Raw genomic sequence first — 13510 nt, 5'->3', positions numbered from 1 at the left:
TCGCTGAGAGCCTGTAGTCCGCACCTCACATGGAGAACCCCGTTTGCGGGGCTAGGGAAAGCCCATAGTATTATCACCTGCCGTTCTTTGTGCTGTACTCTGTGGAGAAAAGCTGGAGTTTGGAGAAGGAGCTCCTGGCAGGGACACAGACTCATAGACAGAAATTTGAGTAGAGCGTGTGCTTCTGCGTAGCTGGCGTTGTGCAGGGCAGCTGCATCACACGAGAGGTTTGCAGTCCTTATGCCCCTTCTCTGCTGCGGCTTCCCTCCTCGGTTTGTGCTGCCTTCCTCTGTTCCCCTGCGTTAGCATTTAGGCTTTTGGGTTTTCACTTAGTCCCATCCATCTATCTTCAGGCAGTTTCAGTTTAGTTTATTTGCTTTGCACGGTAACTGTTGTGCAAAACCTGTATTTTTACAGCGCCTTGCTTTTAAGGGTGGCGCATCCTATGAGTGAGGCAGGACTCGACCTGTGCAGAATTGTGGACGAGAGTCTTTAATTCAGATACCTGGCTTGTTCCTCACTCATATTTAGGCAGATCTTACAAACAAGTGGCCTGGTTTATTACAAAGTCTTGAGTCGTTCCCCGCAGTTGTATCATTTAATAAAAAAATCAGTAGAGGGTAATTCTGCACTTAATAGTCCCATTTGACTTGCATTTTTTTGGCCATTGAAGTGACTGCAGCCAAGACTGCCAGATTCCCCCAGCACATCTGTGCATGCTCCTTCCCATCTCACCCGACAGGGATGTGACCTGCTGAAGATATTTTCACTTCCTAGCAGCAAATTGCTCCCAGCTCTCCCCGTAGACTTCTTCCAGTGGCATCTGGTTTCTGGCATGCAGTGTATATGATCAGATGTTTTTGAATTAAGTTAGTTTTTTACTTTTTTTTTTTATTTCAAACAGGTTTCCCCTTACACATCTCAGGATTTGATCTTAAATCAATTATAAATGTATCAGAAAAATAGTGTTAATACTTTATATTCTTGCACTCTAAACATTCTTATGTTCTAATAATCTAATGTATATTTTTACTACTGAAAATTATTTTTGTATTAAAAATAAAATACTAAATTCACTGTTATCCACTCACAATTCTTTTCAACAGTCGGACGCAAAACGAAGGTCATCCAAAATGGTTCGTTCTGGGTGTTGGACAAGTCATAAAAGGGTTAGATATTGCTATGATGAATATGTGCCCTGGAGAAAAACGGAAAGTGATCATTCCTCCATCACTAGCATATGGACAGCAAGGATATGGTAAAGAAGAAGTTTTAATACTAAACTCTGTCTTTCCTCTGTTTTTCCCATTCAAACATACAGTGTTGTAAATAACTGTAACGAGTGGTTCTCCGTTATTTTTGGAGGCACTGATGCAGGCGATGCCTGCAGCTGTGCAGCCTAATCCTGCTCATTCCTGTGCAGCTTAGGGGTCCTCATCATAGACCCACACCCGGGCCCTGCAGTTTGCATTATAGATCAGTACATGGCACCCGATATGTTTTTCAAAGTATTACCATAATACAAAAAAATTGACAGCAAAAGGAAGATCTTCATGGTTCGTATCAGCAGTTTTTGTCTTAATCTATTAGACTCTATTCATATTCAGTTCCTGTTATTTGACTCCTACCTGCTCAGCCTTTTAATGAAATTCTGTGTCTTCTGAGCAAAATGGAATGTAATCCAGCGCGTGCCACAGAATTAACCTAAGTAGAAATAATTTGTTTAAAATACTGCTTACATTCCAGATAGTTAAGGGACGATATCATCACATTACATAATAATTGCAACATTACAGCATGAAATCTGATTTGATTTTATGATGCCTAAATGTGCAGCCTACTTTAAAAAAGTAGTTGCAGTCAGAGTTTTATGCAGTGTTTCAGCACTCTTAACTGTAGAAAACTTAAATTCAGCTCTGACTTGGGTGTAGTAGTTTCTGAGAAGAGGTAGGTCATACTCTATAAAAAACACACATAAATAAACATATGTTCTTTAACTCTTAACTGTTCGTTCTAGGTAGCACTTCAAGAAAGTACTGTTTTCCTCACCATACCTGTCCTCTGTCTCAGCGTACTCGCATGCTGGGGAAGATGCCTGCTTAAATCTTGAATTAGAAAAGATGCATGTGGCTTTCTAAATCTTTACGTATCTTTCCTTTGTTGGTATGTATATTTGTAAACTACTGGCACTGAACTTGACATAAGTAGTCTATAACCAATAGTTTAAACTCGGATATATTTCAAACTTGTAAATTTTTTAAGCTTGTAGGATTACTTTTTTTTAAACTCTGAAACCTGTCATTTTTACTATGAATATTTTAGATGAGTAGCATGAGTAATGGTTTTGTTTACCTTGTGTTTATAAACAAGTAGATTCATTTTTTGTTCAGTTTATGAAGGATGAGCACAAGCTCAAAATTCTGTCAAAATACCGAGGTCACACTGTCATGCTCACTGGCTTTGTCTGTGGATAGAAGCAACTTGCATGTTTATGTTTTAATTATTCACTGCATGGTTTCTTGATGCTTTTTTGGCTTTACTTTTAGACTTCATTAGTTCGTTGTTATTTCTCTTCAGTTCACCTTTTCTCTGCCAGATGCTTGATACAATAACCTGTGTTTATAGGCAGTGGTGTTTTTACACTGGATATCGGAAAATGCTTTGACAAAGGAGTAATGAAATAAAAAAATCTTCAGGGACCAGAGAGAATATTCCAGTAGTTGGTTTGGATTGTTTGGGGTTTTCTTGTGTGTGAATCAAATGACTTACATTCTATTGCTTCTTTGTAACGAGCTGTATGTTTTGAACACTGTTTTCCATAAAGTCCTTTAACCATAAGTATAATTCACAGGAGGTTGGTAAAAGCTGATACTGCCTTCTTGTTTCTTCAGACAGAAAAAAAAATACATGAGCATTGGTTCTTTACTGTAATCTTTTAAATCAAATTGCAGATATTTAATGAAGGCATCAGTCTCTCAATAAGCCCCATCATATGACAGTATGTGAAAGTGAGAACTTCAGAAATATTGTTTTTCATGGTAACACAAAACCTGCTCTTATTTTTAAAAGTACTTGAATTAATATGAGCCAATATGATTTTGTTTCAGGGAAGTATATTATTTGTGAATCTCTCAAAATCTAACACCATCTGAACAAGCTTCTGGTCTAACTGTACAATATTTAAATTCAGAGCTTAATCTGAATATTAACACAATCTTTTTTAATAAGAAAATAAGACACTTTACACGGGAGTTTATCGTATGTATGATCTCTGACCATAGTGTCTGATTTCTTAAATACTTTTTTCTTTTGTTCATAGCACAGGGCAAGATCCCACCCAATGCCACACTGATCTTTGAGATTGAACTTTATGCAGTAAATAAGGGACCTCGCAGTGTTGAAGCATTTAATCAAATTGACAAGGACAATGACAAGAAACTCTCTGAGCTTGAGGTAATATGCTGTAACTACTTTGGAATAAATAATTTATAAAACTATAGGTATAGTTGCATCAGTGTTATCTTTCTGTTGCAGTTCATCATGTAAAGCCTTTGTGTGCTTACACACACTACGCCATGCAACATTGAAATTTGCTGTGATTAATGCATTAATATGTCTCAGACTTACTGGGAAACAAACTTTGGACATGTCTGCACTGGAGTCACAGTAATTTACATGTAGATGGCAAGTGTCCTTGAAGCTAGCTTTTGAGTGCTGCCAGAAAAGCCACAATATTTGGATTTTTTTTTCTTTTCTTCTAGATAAGCCAGTATTTGAAAGAAGAATTTGCAAGAGATGGCAAAAAACGTCATCCCTCTGCCCATGATGAAATCTTAACTGATATATTTAAGAAGAACGACCATGATGGAGATGGTTTCATATCAGCAAAGGAGTACAATGTCTACCAGCATGATGAACTTTGAGTACTTAAAAAAAATCTTTGCCTGTTTTCTGGACACTGAATTTTAAATAATAATACTTTGTCACATAATTTTTTGTGTTTTTTTTATAGTGGCATCTTTTTATATCTCTTAAGGTGACTGTAAAAATCTTATTTTTAACATTCAGCTACTGAAATGTTTCAAGATATTTCAAAAGAAAAGAAATAAAATTGGAAAACACCGTGATCTATTATTAGCGGTTCCTGTGTCAAGTCCTAATCTGCAGCATTGTTCAGTAGTCTTTCTCGCTGTTTAAAATACTGCTGAAAAGTTACTTCTGTACTATCAAGCTCACAAAAACGGTTCCAGTACCTGTTGACATTGTTAGAACAAAATTGATGAATACTTATCAGTCCCCTGTAAAATGAAAGCGGAAAAGAGAAACTCAGCAAAGTAACTGTTAAACGGTTATCCATAAAATCATTCTAAAAGATACAAAAACAGTCTTCACTTCTTTTCCTAGTTTAAAATACCAGTGCGAGAGCTTCAACAGGATACTAACCCAGCACGCCCAGTGTGTTGGACACAGTTCCATAGTGCCCTCTGGTGTTTATATTCTCAACAATGCAGGCTTAATTTCCCGTGGTTTGAGATCTACCAGTTAAAGACCTTCACCCCTGAAGTCTTGTTGGAAGGTTGTAGTTCTTTATCTTTGTAAGCTTCCAAAACGTTTTCTGCTAAGTCTTTTTTTTTTTTTCTTAATGCCTAAAAGAAAAAGTCAAGAGCAGCTGTGCCCTAAAATCCAAATGCAGAAGGTGGTCTGGCTGGTTCTTTTTAGTAATCTAAACATCCGTTGACATGTGGTAATGGCATCCTAATATGAAATGCCGATCCCTAGTTTTAATTGTTCCCTTTTGTAAATGAAACATTAGACCAAGCTAAGTTTTAGCATGTTTTTTAATCTGATACATCAATTAAACATTCATGAGAACACTAAATTATTAACAAATATTCTCATTTTACCATCATATGCCAGTGTAGCTAAAGGCAACATTTGGACATTTAACAAATTTTTGTAAACAATTTAAAGTAAGTTCTAGCATATATTTTGACATTATGACAACAGACTAAAAGTACATTTTTCGTTATCATGATAATAAAAGGAGAAGATTCTAGAAAAAAAGAAAAGCAATGTCAGGGAATGCATGAGGGCATTTTTCGAAGCAAATAATTTGAAAATAATAGTGTAATAAAATGGTTTGCACTTTCACTAGCTCGCATTTCAGCAACTTGAGTCATTGTTACTAATTCTGAAAAGTTTGTGGCACAGTTATGCCCGTGTCTGTGACAGCAGGCACTTACCCAGCTCAGTTACTTCACTCTCTTATGCCAGAGGTCGAAACAGGGCACAGCGTGCAGTCGCACATACTTTTGTCCATTAAAAGAGCACTCCAGGCATCCGTAGACTGTCTCCCTTTTAGAACTTCCCATTCCGCAAAGGACACAGGGACCTTTGGGGATGTTGTTATTAAGTAAATTAATTCGGATGTGAGACCCTTCTCTGAGATAGCTTGTAGAAAGATCAGTCATGCTTGCAGCTTTTTCGTAATAATCTGTAAAAAGGTCCTCCAAGTAAGCATCAGAGTTAGCAATGGTACCCACTACTCTTTTATCTGAAAAAGAACGCACAAAAAAAGAAGCAATGTTCTGTCGTTACATTAGGATCTCTTTACAAAACAATATGTCAATCTAATTATGGAAATAACTGATCCATGAAACCGTTCTAAACATGCTACATTGTAGATTACTTCCCATCAAAAGTCCTGTATGATGAAAATTTTTCATTAATTTCACAAAAGACACTGACAAAAGCCAGGATTCTTTTGTATATGATCTATATAATTATGCTTTTAGAAATACATCTAAAAGATAAGCATGAGGCAAGCTATTGAAAAATTGGTGACAAGTCACAGCTGCATACTTTCCTGTTTAACCATTTTTATTTTTGCATTTCTCGGGGTTTTTTTAAAAAACTGTAAATTCATTTCCTAGTATTTACAAAAAGACAAAAACCACCAATACTTGAAAGGTATAATAAATATTGGAGGGCTCCATTTTGACCTACTAGCAGGTTTCTGAACAGCCAAACATCCACACACCCCAGGAAGAAATACCTTTTGGAACAACCTACCTTGTCCTCTCTCTTCAGGGACTGATTAGTTTAGAATGGATGACAAACTTTTAGGCAGCTGCATCTACTGAGCCGTATCCTGCCCACGGGAGGTTTATTCCCTTAATGTGGGCTGGAGCAGCACTGAAGGCTTGGTCCATAAAAGCCCATTGATCAAGAATGGGATACAACAGAGCAAGGACACCTTCAGGAGGATGTATTTGCTGCTCCACATTGATCTTCACACTCGGATTTGCAGGTTTCCGAAATACTCAGACCAAGGAGTGTTAACAGTATAGGATCTTGTTCTGAAGAAAATACAGCTCGATTCTGTTGGATGTTGTGCTCATATTGGAATGAGAAAAGAGAACTGGGGTGGTATCTCGCCCAGGCCTCTGTCATGCAAAAATATAGCCTAACATTGTTTGATACTTAAGGAGTTTGCTCTGAGATATTATTTATACGTAATGGCTTGTGTTGCATAACCCAGCTGAAAATGACAAGCATATGAAATAGGCTCGATGTTAACTGAAGTTAGTTGTGTAATTACTCCATACCAGTTTATCATCAGCCATAAATTTTATTTTAAGACCTTTAGCGTTTTAAAGAACAGCAATAACGTAAATTTCTTGTTTATGAGTCAGATTCTCAAATATAAATTTTAATAACCTAGTAATTTAAGTTTAATAACTTTGTAATTTAAATACACAAGAAATTCAAAGGTACATTTTCCATCGATATTTTCTTCTTTAAACATTCACCTTGCACAGGAATTAAAGAAACAAAGCTACACTCTTCATGCATTAACTAAGACATTTGGATCTAAATATCAAAAGTCATACTTCGATGAAACAGATTATTCTTTAATGTCCTTAATTTGGTCAGGGAAGATGATCCAGATTTCTCTCTTTCAAATCCTCCTTTTGAAATCGGAGTCACACAGAGTTCTGTAAAAATTAAAACTAAGTTTTTACAAGAATGAAATATAAAAGCAATAATTGCACAGCAGAGTTTCATATGCTTTATAATCTATAAAGGTAACAGTTATTAAATTCAGCTTTGCAGCACCACCACTGATGTACACAAGTCTGCACACAGTAATGGCCGATAGGATCAAGTGACAGATCCAACAGGAATTTTAAAATGCTGGTGGCTTTCAACATACGTCATCAGAGATTTTTTTTTGTTTGTTTACACAAATTATGGCCATATTAAGGGACTAAGACAGTCAATATCATGTAAATGGAAATCCCACTTATGAAGGAGAAACATTTCTATGATTTTATCTGAAACGAAATACGAGAATTAAGTAGGGCTGTTAGTTCTGTAGACATCTTTCAACACCAAATCAAATACTGAAACTTTTTTAAAAAAAAATTCTCAAATTTCTATTCGTAACATGAAAAAAAACTTTACAGTGAAATATAAGGATAATAAATTACAACAAACTGGAAAAAAAAGGTTTTAAACTTTTTCATTTGGGAATTCTCTTTAAAACAAGTGTCAGCTTCACTGATCATGACTTTAGCATGTGCATGTACCCACCATTGCATAAAGGTAAAATAAACACTTCCAAAACTGAAATTAATGTTGACGATTATGGAAGTTAATCTAAAGAACCACCACACTGTATTATCTCTTTTACTCTTAATCCAGTAATTATGCCTGGAGTATTTTTAAAGTTTTTTTTAGAGAAGGGTGAAGGTATTTCACAGTTCAGTGAAAAGGAGCTTTACAGTGTGGAGTTCCTGTCGTGAAAGGTTTAGACTGTGTATGACAGAGGGCATGGAGCTATTTGCAACTTTCAAAATGTAAATGCTGCCCTGCAGATACAGATTTCTTCCCTAACCAGGTCTTTTTTCTTGCTCTTTACAGAAAGCCACAATGTTGCAGAGAGTCAAGCAAGTCGTGAAACAGTAGAGGGATGCTCACTGAGATTGTAGTAGTTAAGTACATGTGAACCTCGTGGTCAAAGCATTATTCTTGTGGGTAGAAGTTTTGCATTTGATATTATCAAGTACTAGATCAAATCCTAAAATCGTCTTCCTGGTTCGTTACAAAAAATATTGATAACATCACTGATAATTTTATATGCTACATTTTAATTAATGCAAATATGTAAGTGCTATCCTTTCTCCAACAGGAGAAAAAATTACAGGACCTATGCATTTTTTTTCCTATTGGTTTTCAGTAACTGTGATTATTTCTTCCTAAATATCTTCAGATATCCATATGTGGTAATCATGTATCAGACTGAAATTAAAGCCCCAACAGAAAAAAAAATTTAGCTTAGCTTAGAAATTCTGCACACTTTCTTCTTTATTTGGGTCTTTTTACTTGCCTAATTTATGTAAAACTGACCACATGGTCTCATAAACCTGTTCCTTATGGGCTAGAAATACAAAAGTGGTTTTTCTGTTCCAGGCCATCATGGGATTAAAAAAAATTACAAAATCATATTTAATGTTTAAAAAAATGTTTCCATAACAGACATTTTTCTAGTACCTGCCTTTTTTATCTTTTCAATAAATATTTTGCTTAGAAAGTCAGAGTACTCGTGCATAAAATTAAGACATACCATTGTATGTGATCGGGATGTATGTATATCAAGAGCAAGAATACTTTTAAAAACTCAGACCTTTATAAATAATAGCAGTAATGACAATAACACACATCACTTACCAAAATCACCATCCAAATGAATATAAAGTTCAAATACGCTAAAGGCAATAGTTGTATGTGCAGGAAAAACAATGGCTTTGTCTCGCCCTTTATTGTTCTGATCTTCAATGATGTGAAACTAGAAAAGCAACAAAAGAAAAAAGGAGGAAACTTTAAAGTTGAAGATCAAATTTCACAACTAAAGAACTTTATATTAACAACTTTGCATTTTAATAAGGTTTGATACAGAGATAGTGAATTAACTTGTATCACTCATTGAAACTTATGTGAATTATTTATAAACACTAGCAATGGGCAAACCTCAGAAGATTTACAAGTTCAATTATTCCAATACATTGAAGAGAGAAAGGGAGGAGGAAGAAACAAGAACAAAAGACAGGGAGTAAGATGCCAACCCCTGAAATCATGACCACCTGCAGTCCCAATGCATTATAGAAGATGATTATAATTATGAAAGAACGGCTGTGCATTTCTTGGGGATTCAAATTAAGAAGTAGTAAATTACACATTTTTGCTGAGGCTCCACCCAAAGCAGCGTCTTGGTGTTTTGCCATCCTGCCAGGCGTTTCCCATCCCTCACTCACATAAGCAATACTAACAACAGAACAAATATTTGTTCAATTTACATTGTTCAGTTTGCAATTAGATGTAACAATAAAATTTCTAAAAATGAGCTTTTTATGTTTGTTCATGTAAGTTACAGAACTTTGTCAGACATATTTACCCTCATTGTCTCTCCACGCATTCCAGTATGGACGGTTAAGGAACACTGCCTCGTAGTTCTAATACTTTCCATGACCACGCACAGAATTTCCATCTTACTTTTTCTTGATTGATGTACCAGACAGTGATCAAAGTTTATTTTTCTAAAATCAGGAGGGAGGCAGGAAGCAAATTCACAGCAGTTTACAAAGCAGCAGATAGAATTAGTAACTTTAAATCAGTAAATAAATCACTGTAACTTCTGACTCATAGCAGTAACTGACTGTGGAGGTCTTTGAAAATATAATACTGATTTTCAGCATCTGAGAATAGAAGCACTACAAAATTCAAAGAAAGCTAGTAATGTACAAATGTTAGTGAGAATACGTGCGACATCCTGGAAAATTCCAGCTCTGTCCATCTGACACTGTTCTTAGTGATAGTAAGGAACAACATTCTAATTAACAAATATCTTTTTTTTTACTTTTTTTAAGCAATGTAATTAATGTCAGTTAGTGAGAACTTATGAAAAATATATAGTAAAAGAAATACCTGTAACACTCTACGTTTGGGCTACTACAAAGTTTCTAGAATACCTATACAAGCTGACATATACTCAGTAGATTAAAAAATGGTTAACCGACATGAGTCAATTATAAGTGAAAAAGCTATATCAATTATAAACATGGAACAATCATGAAGCAAGTGTGTTTATAAGAGAATTTCTACAGGTGTTGTCTCTTAGCCTATAACACTGAATATTTTTATCCCCTACCCCACCCCCAATTATTAATGAGGTTACAAATAAACTAGGAAATGGTAGGTGCAGAACGAGAGAGGCTATGGATACAAAATGACATGCACTGCTTGGCAAATAACTACAGGGAAACAATATATATACATGAAAATATCAAATTTCACATCATCCAAAGTAAATAATTTACTGAGATGAAACACTGGGATTCAATTCTATGACATTGTGGCCAAGGGATAATCCTTGAAATATCAACTAGAGAACTACACCTAGAAATAGTCACATCATATTTCTATGTATTTGGCATTTGTGCCAGCACTGCAGGAACATCAAGTTCAGTTTTAGTGTCCACAGCTCAACAAGAAAAATAGAGACTGCATTCAGAGAAGAGCCATAGAAGCTGGTGAAAAGTCAAGTAGATAAACCTACCTTGCTTTTCAAAGGAAAAGCTGTGTCATAATATCAAAAAATCATTGGAAATAACACATATGGTGGTCTAGTGCATCAGACAAAGGCAAAGAAATCCTGAAGATGATACTGTCATTTGAAGTAAAGTTCAAATTTTCAATAGAATAACATGGATAGGACTTAGGATGGGCTTTTCCTCTCTGGATTTTTTTTTTCCTGAAAGATGTGCTCTAATTCAAACAAGAATTAATTCAGAAAAATTCTACTGTCAGTGTTATACAGAAGGTCAAGCATCTAATCCCCATGATCTAACTTAGGACTCCTGGAAAGTATCAGATAGCGACTGCTATTCATTGGCTAAAAACAACCAAAACCTAAGCATTTCAGAGGTTCGATCTAACTCTATGACATATAATTATGGAACCAGAAAACAAAATATATAAAATAACCTCGTAGTAAGTTCTTTAAGCAATGTTGGTACTTCAACCTCATGTTTGGTCACTATGCCAAACGAAGCTTTAAAGGCAACAGAATCTGATCCAGCAACATCAAAACCGACATCATTCATTATCTGATTTCCTCTTCTACCATTAAGCGAAACATCTGATTTGTCTTCATAGTTCAGCAACTGGTAAGATGAGACACCTGAACAAAAGAAGATAACCATTGTGTGGTGAAAAGTTCGAGCGCTGCATTTTTAAGCAGAATTATGTAACAGGATGTTTTAAATTTTAGTAGAATAAATAGGAAGAAGAGAATAAATTATACTGTTCCTACTGTGCTTAATCATTTTAGTGCAAAATTCAGAGCTAGGCTGAGCACTTAATTACCTGTGTTACTGCTGATGACTGGTAGAAAGAGGGGTCTGAAAGATTTCTGTGCCTCTCTGACAGAGTTGTGCCCATGCTCTTGCATGGGATAAATTTTGGGCATGAAATGGGGATTAGGGCTACTTCTGCATTTCTGTGCCTATCATTATTCTCCTAAAGTACTTTTACTGTAAAAATGCTGTTGGTACTTGTGTAAACTAGACAGTGTGTTCAGTGTTTAACGACAGAGGCTCTGAAACACACAATGACTTGGTGGGGGCCACACAGAACGTTAAAACTAGAAAAAAAATAAAGCCATTGCGTATAGAACAATGTTAGTGAATCCTGTTCAAATGACCCTAACACATGCCTTCATTTTTGCAACACATGCCTGAGTCATGGGTGCGCCAGTAACTTTAAATTTCATGGCACAATTAGACTTGCTACACTTTCCACGTGTGCCCAAAGATTCCAGGGACTATGTCAGTTTATTTTGAAGGAAAACAATAGATTAATTCTGATTTACTTGAAAATTTACACTTTCAAGGTGCCAAAGCATTTTTATAATGCTTTTTTACAGCTTTAAATACATTTCAATTATGCTAACAGAAAAATGTTAGAACATATTGGTTGCCAATTAAAAAAGAATTGAGCAGGTAGAATGCAAGGATTTGGCATCCAAAGGCATTCAAAGACATTTGAGAATCTGTGTTTTAGTACTTTAAAAAAAAATAAATCCTTTGAATCTTTTAGAATAAACTGACATTGTAAAGCCACATAGTATGAATCCTGTTTGTCTTTACTTTTAACAAAAAAAGGTTTATGTATTTTTCATAATGCTAGGAGATTGCAAATGCTCCTATTTGTCACATAAAAAAAAGGAGATTCAATTATAAACTTCTTTGCTTGCATTAAAGGACAATACCTTCTGCACATGATATCTAACCTTTAGAGCAAAGACCGCTAAGGTCTTCTGAGACATTTTAATAGGATTTAGCAAATTTTTTTTCAGACATTTTAATGAGATTTTTTCAATTCTTTTCATTCTAGACAAGCCAGCTGACTTGTCCTGCATGCAAGACTAGTATGTTTAGTGAGATTCCGATCCTTTTCATCATGTTTGTGTCCTGGAGTCACCCTTTTGTGGAATCAACTGATATATTATACATAGAAAGGTGAACATTAAAAATAAATTTTAAGTAGGAATTAATCAACATACATTGATATATCTATCAGGAAATAGTTGTGATTTGTGAAAAAAACACAAGGCTTAACTGACTTTGTTTCACATTAGTTCAGAAAATTTCAAAGTTTTTAGTATAATTGACTGGGTTTTTTCAGACTTTTTCCAGTGAGCCTTTTTTTTTTCCTCCTTTTTCTTTTTTTTTACCACTCTGACTTGCACTTTTTCTTAAATATCTCTTACATGACTAAGCAAGACAAATTATATTACACATGTACAAAAGAGCCACCATACTAGCTGCACAGTTTAAACTCTGCCTACTGTTCTCTATTTATTAGAAAATATGCATTTTTCTGCTTTGAAGAACAACAGAAATCTTACCTGCAGAAATTTCTTTCTCCCCTTGTAGAATGTCTTTTAATGTGAAAGGCGTTGAAGCAAATTTAGATTTTTTTGAGAGCGAACATTTTCTTTTCTTAATCACAAGGCTCAGAGGTTGATATTTATCAGCTTCACTGAGACTGGGCACTGGAACTAGTCTTCCTCCATCACCAACCTGTTTAACAAAGTTTTTCGTTGCAGCAGCAAACATATTATGACATTTGTAATGATAATAATAAAAAGCACTGTATCAAGTGTAACTTCCAGATGTCAAGCCCATGATCAATTCTTTTTACAATGTTCTTTCAAAAAATCAACATGTTTAAAAAAAGAAAATAAAAAAGAAAATAAAAAGCTGTCGAACTGTTTTTTGAGACTGAATTATATTTTGCTTGGAAAAATTCAACAGCACCTTAGCTACCCAGCTCCTATGGTGTATTTCTCGAGACTTCTCTCAGAGACCATCGGTTAAGCTCTGTTATTCTGTATGATGAATAATGCATTACAAGTGTAACCTGATAGGGAAAGGGTTGCCCTTTC

At 35.2% G+C, this 13510-nt stretch overlaps 2 protein-coding genes across 2 annotated transcripts; one reads left to right on the top strand and one right to left on the bottom strand.

Moving 5' to 3' along the window:
• Positions 1-1089: 1089 nt before the first annotated feature.
• FKBP7 (FK506 binding protein 7) lies at positions 1090-4123 on the top strand (the record flags this gene model as incomplete). The annotated part of the gene is made up of 3 exons (XM_009870584.1): positions 1090-1258; positions 3320-3453; positions 3762-4123. Coding segments are annotated over 3 exons (465 nt in total), but the record flags the coding sequence as incomplete, so codon positions are not given.
• A 1129-nt stretch (positions 4124-5252) lies between these two features.
• On the bottom strand, positions 5253-13181 carry DFNB59 (deafness, autosomal recessive 59). Its single transcript, XM_009870583.1, has 6 exons — positions 12971-13181; positions 11047-11242; positions 9458-9599; positions 8734-8851; positions 6894-6998; positions 5253-5554 (listed from the first exon to the last, which is right to left on the bottom strand). Exons 1-6 carry the CDS (start codon positions 13179-13181, stop codon positions 5253-5255), a joined length of 1074 nt encoding a protein of 357 aa, XP_009868885.1.
• Between the last annotated feature and the right edge of the window lie 329 nt (positions 13182-13510).

Source organism: Apaloderma vittatum, unplaced genomic scaffold (assembly GCF_000703405.1).
Source record: "Apaloderma vittatum isolate BGI_N311 unplaced genomic scaffold, ASM70340v1 scaffold25645, whole genome shotgun sequence".
NCBI classification, from domain to species: Eukaryota; Metazoa; Chordata; class Aves; order Trogoniformes; family Trogonidae; genus Apaloderma; species Apaloderma vittatum.
This window is presented reverse-complemented; position numbering and strand designations above follow the sequence as displayed.

Coding starts and splice junctions, on each gene's coding strand:
- DFNB59 (XM_009870583.1), bottom strand. CDS start 13,181: ATGTTTGCTGCTGCAACGAAAAACTTTGTTAAACAGGTTGGTGATGGA. Junction 11,243..12,970: donor GGAGAAAGAAATTTCTGCAG/GTAAGATTTCTG, acceptor TCTTTTGTTCAG/GTGTCTCATCTTACCAGTTG. Junction 9,600..11,046: donor CTTAAAGAACTTACTACGAG/GTTATTTTATAT, acceptor TCCTGATTTTAG/AAAAATAAACTTTGATCACT.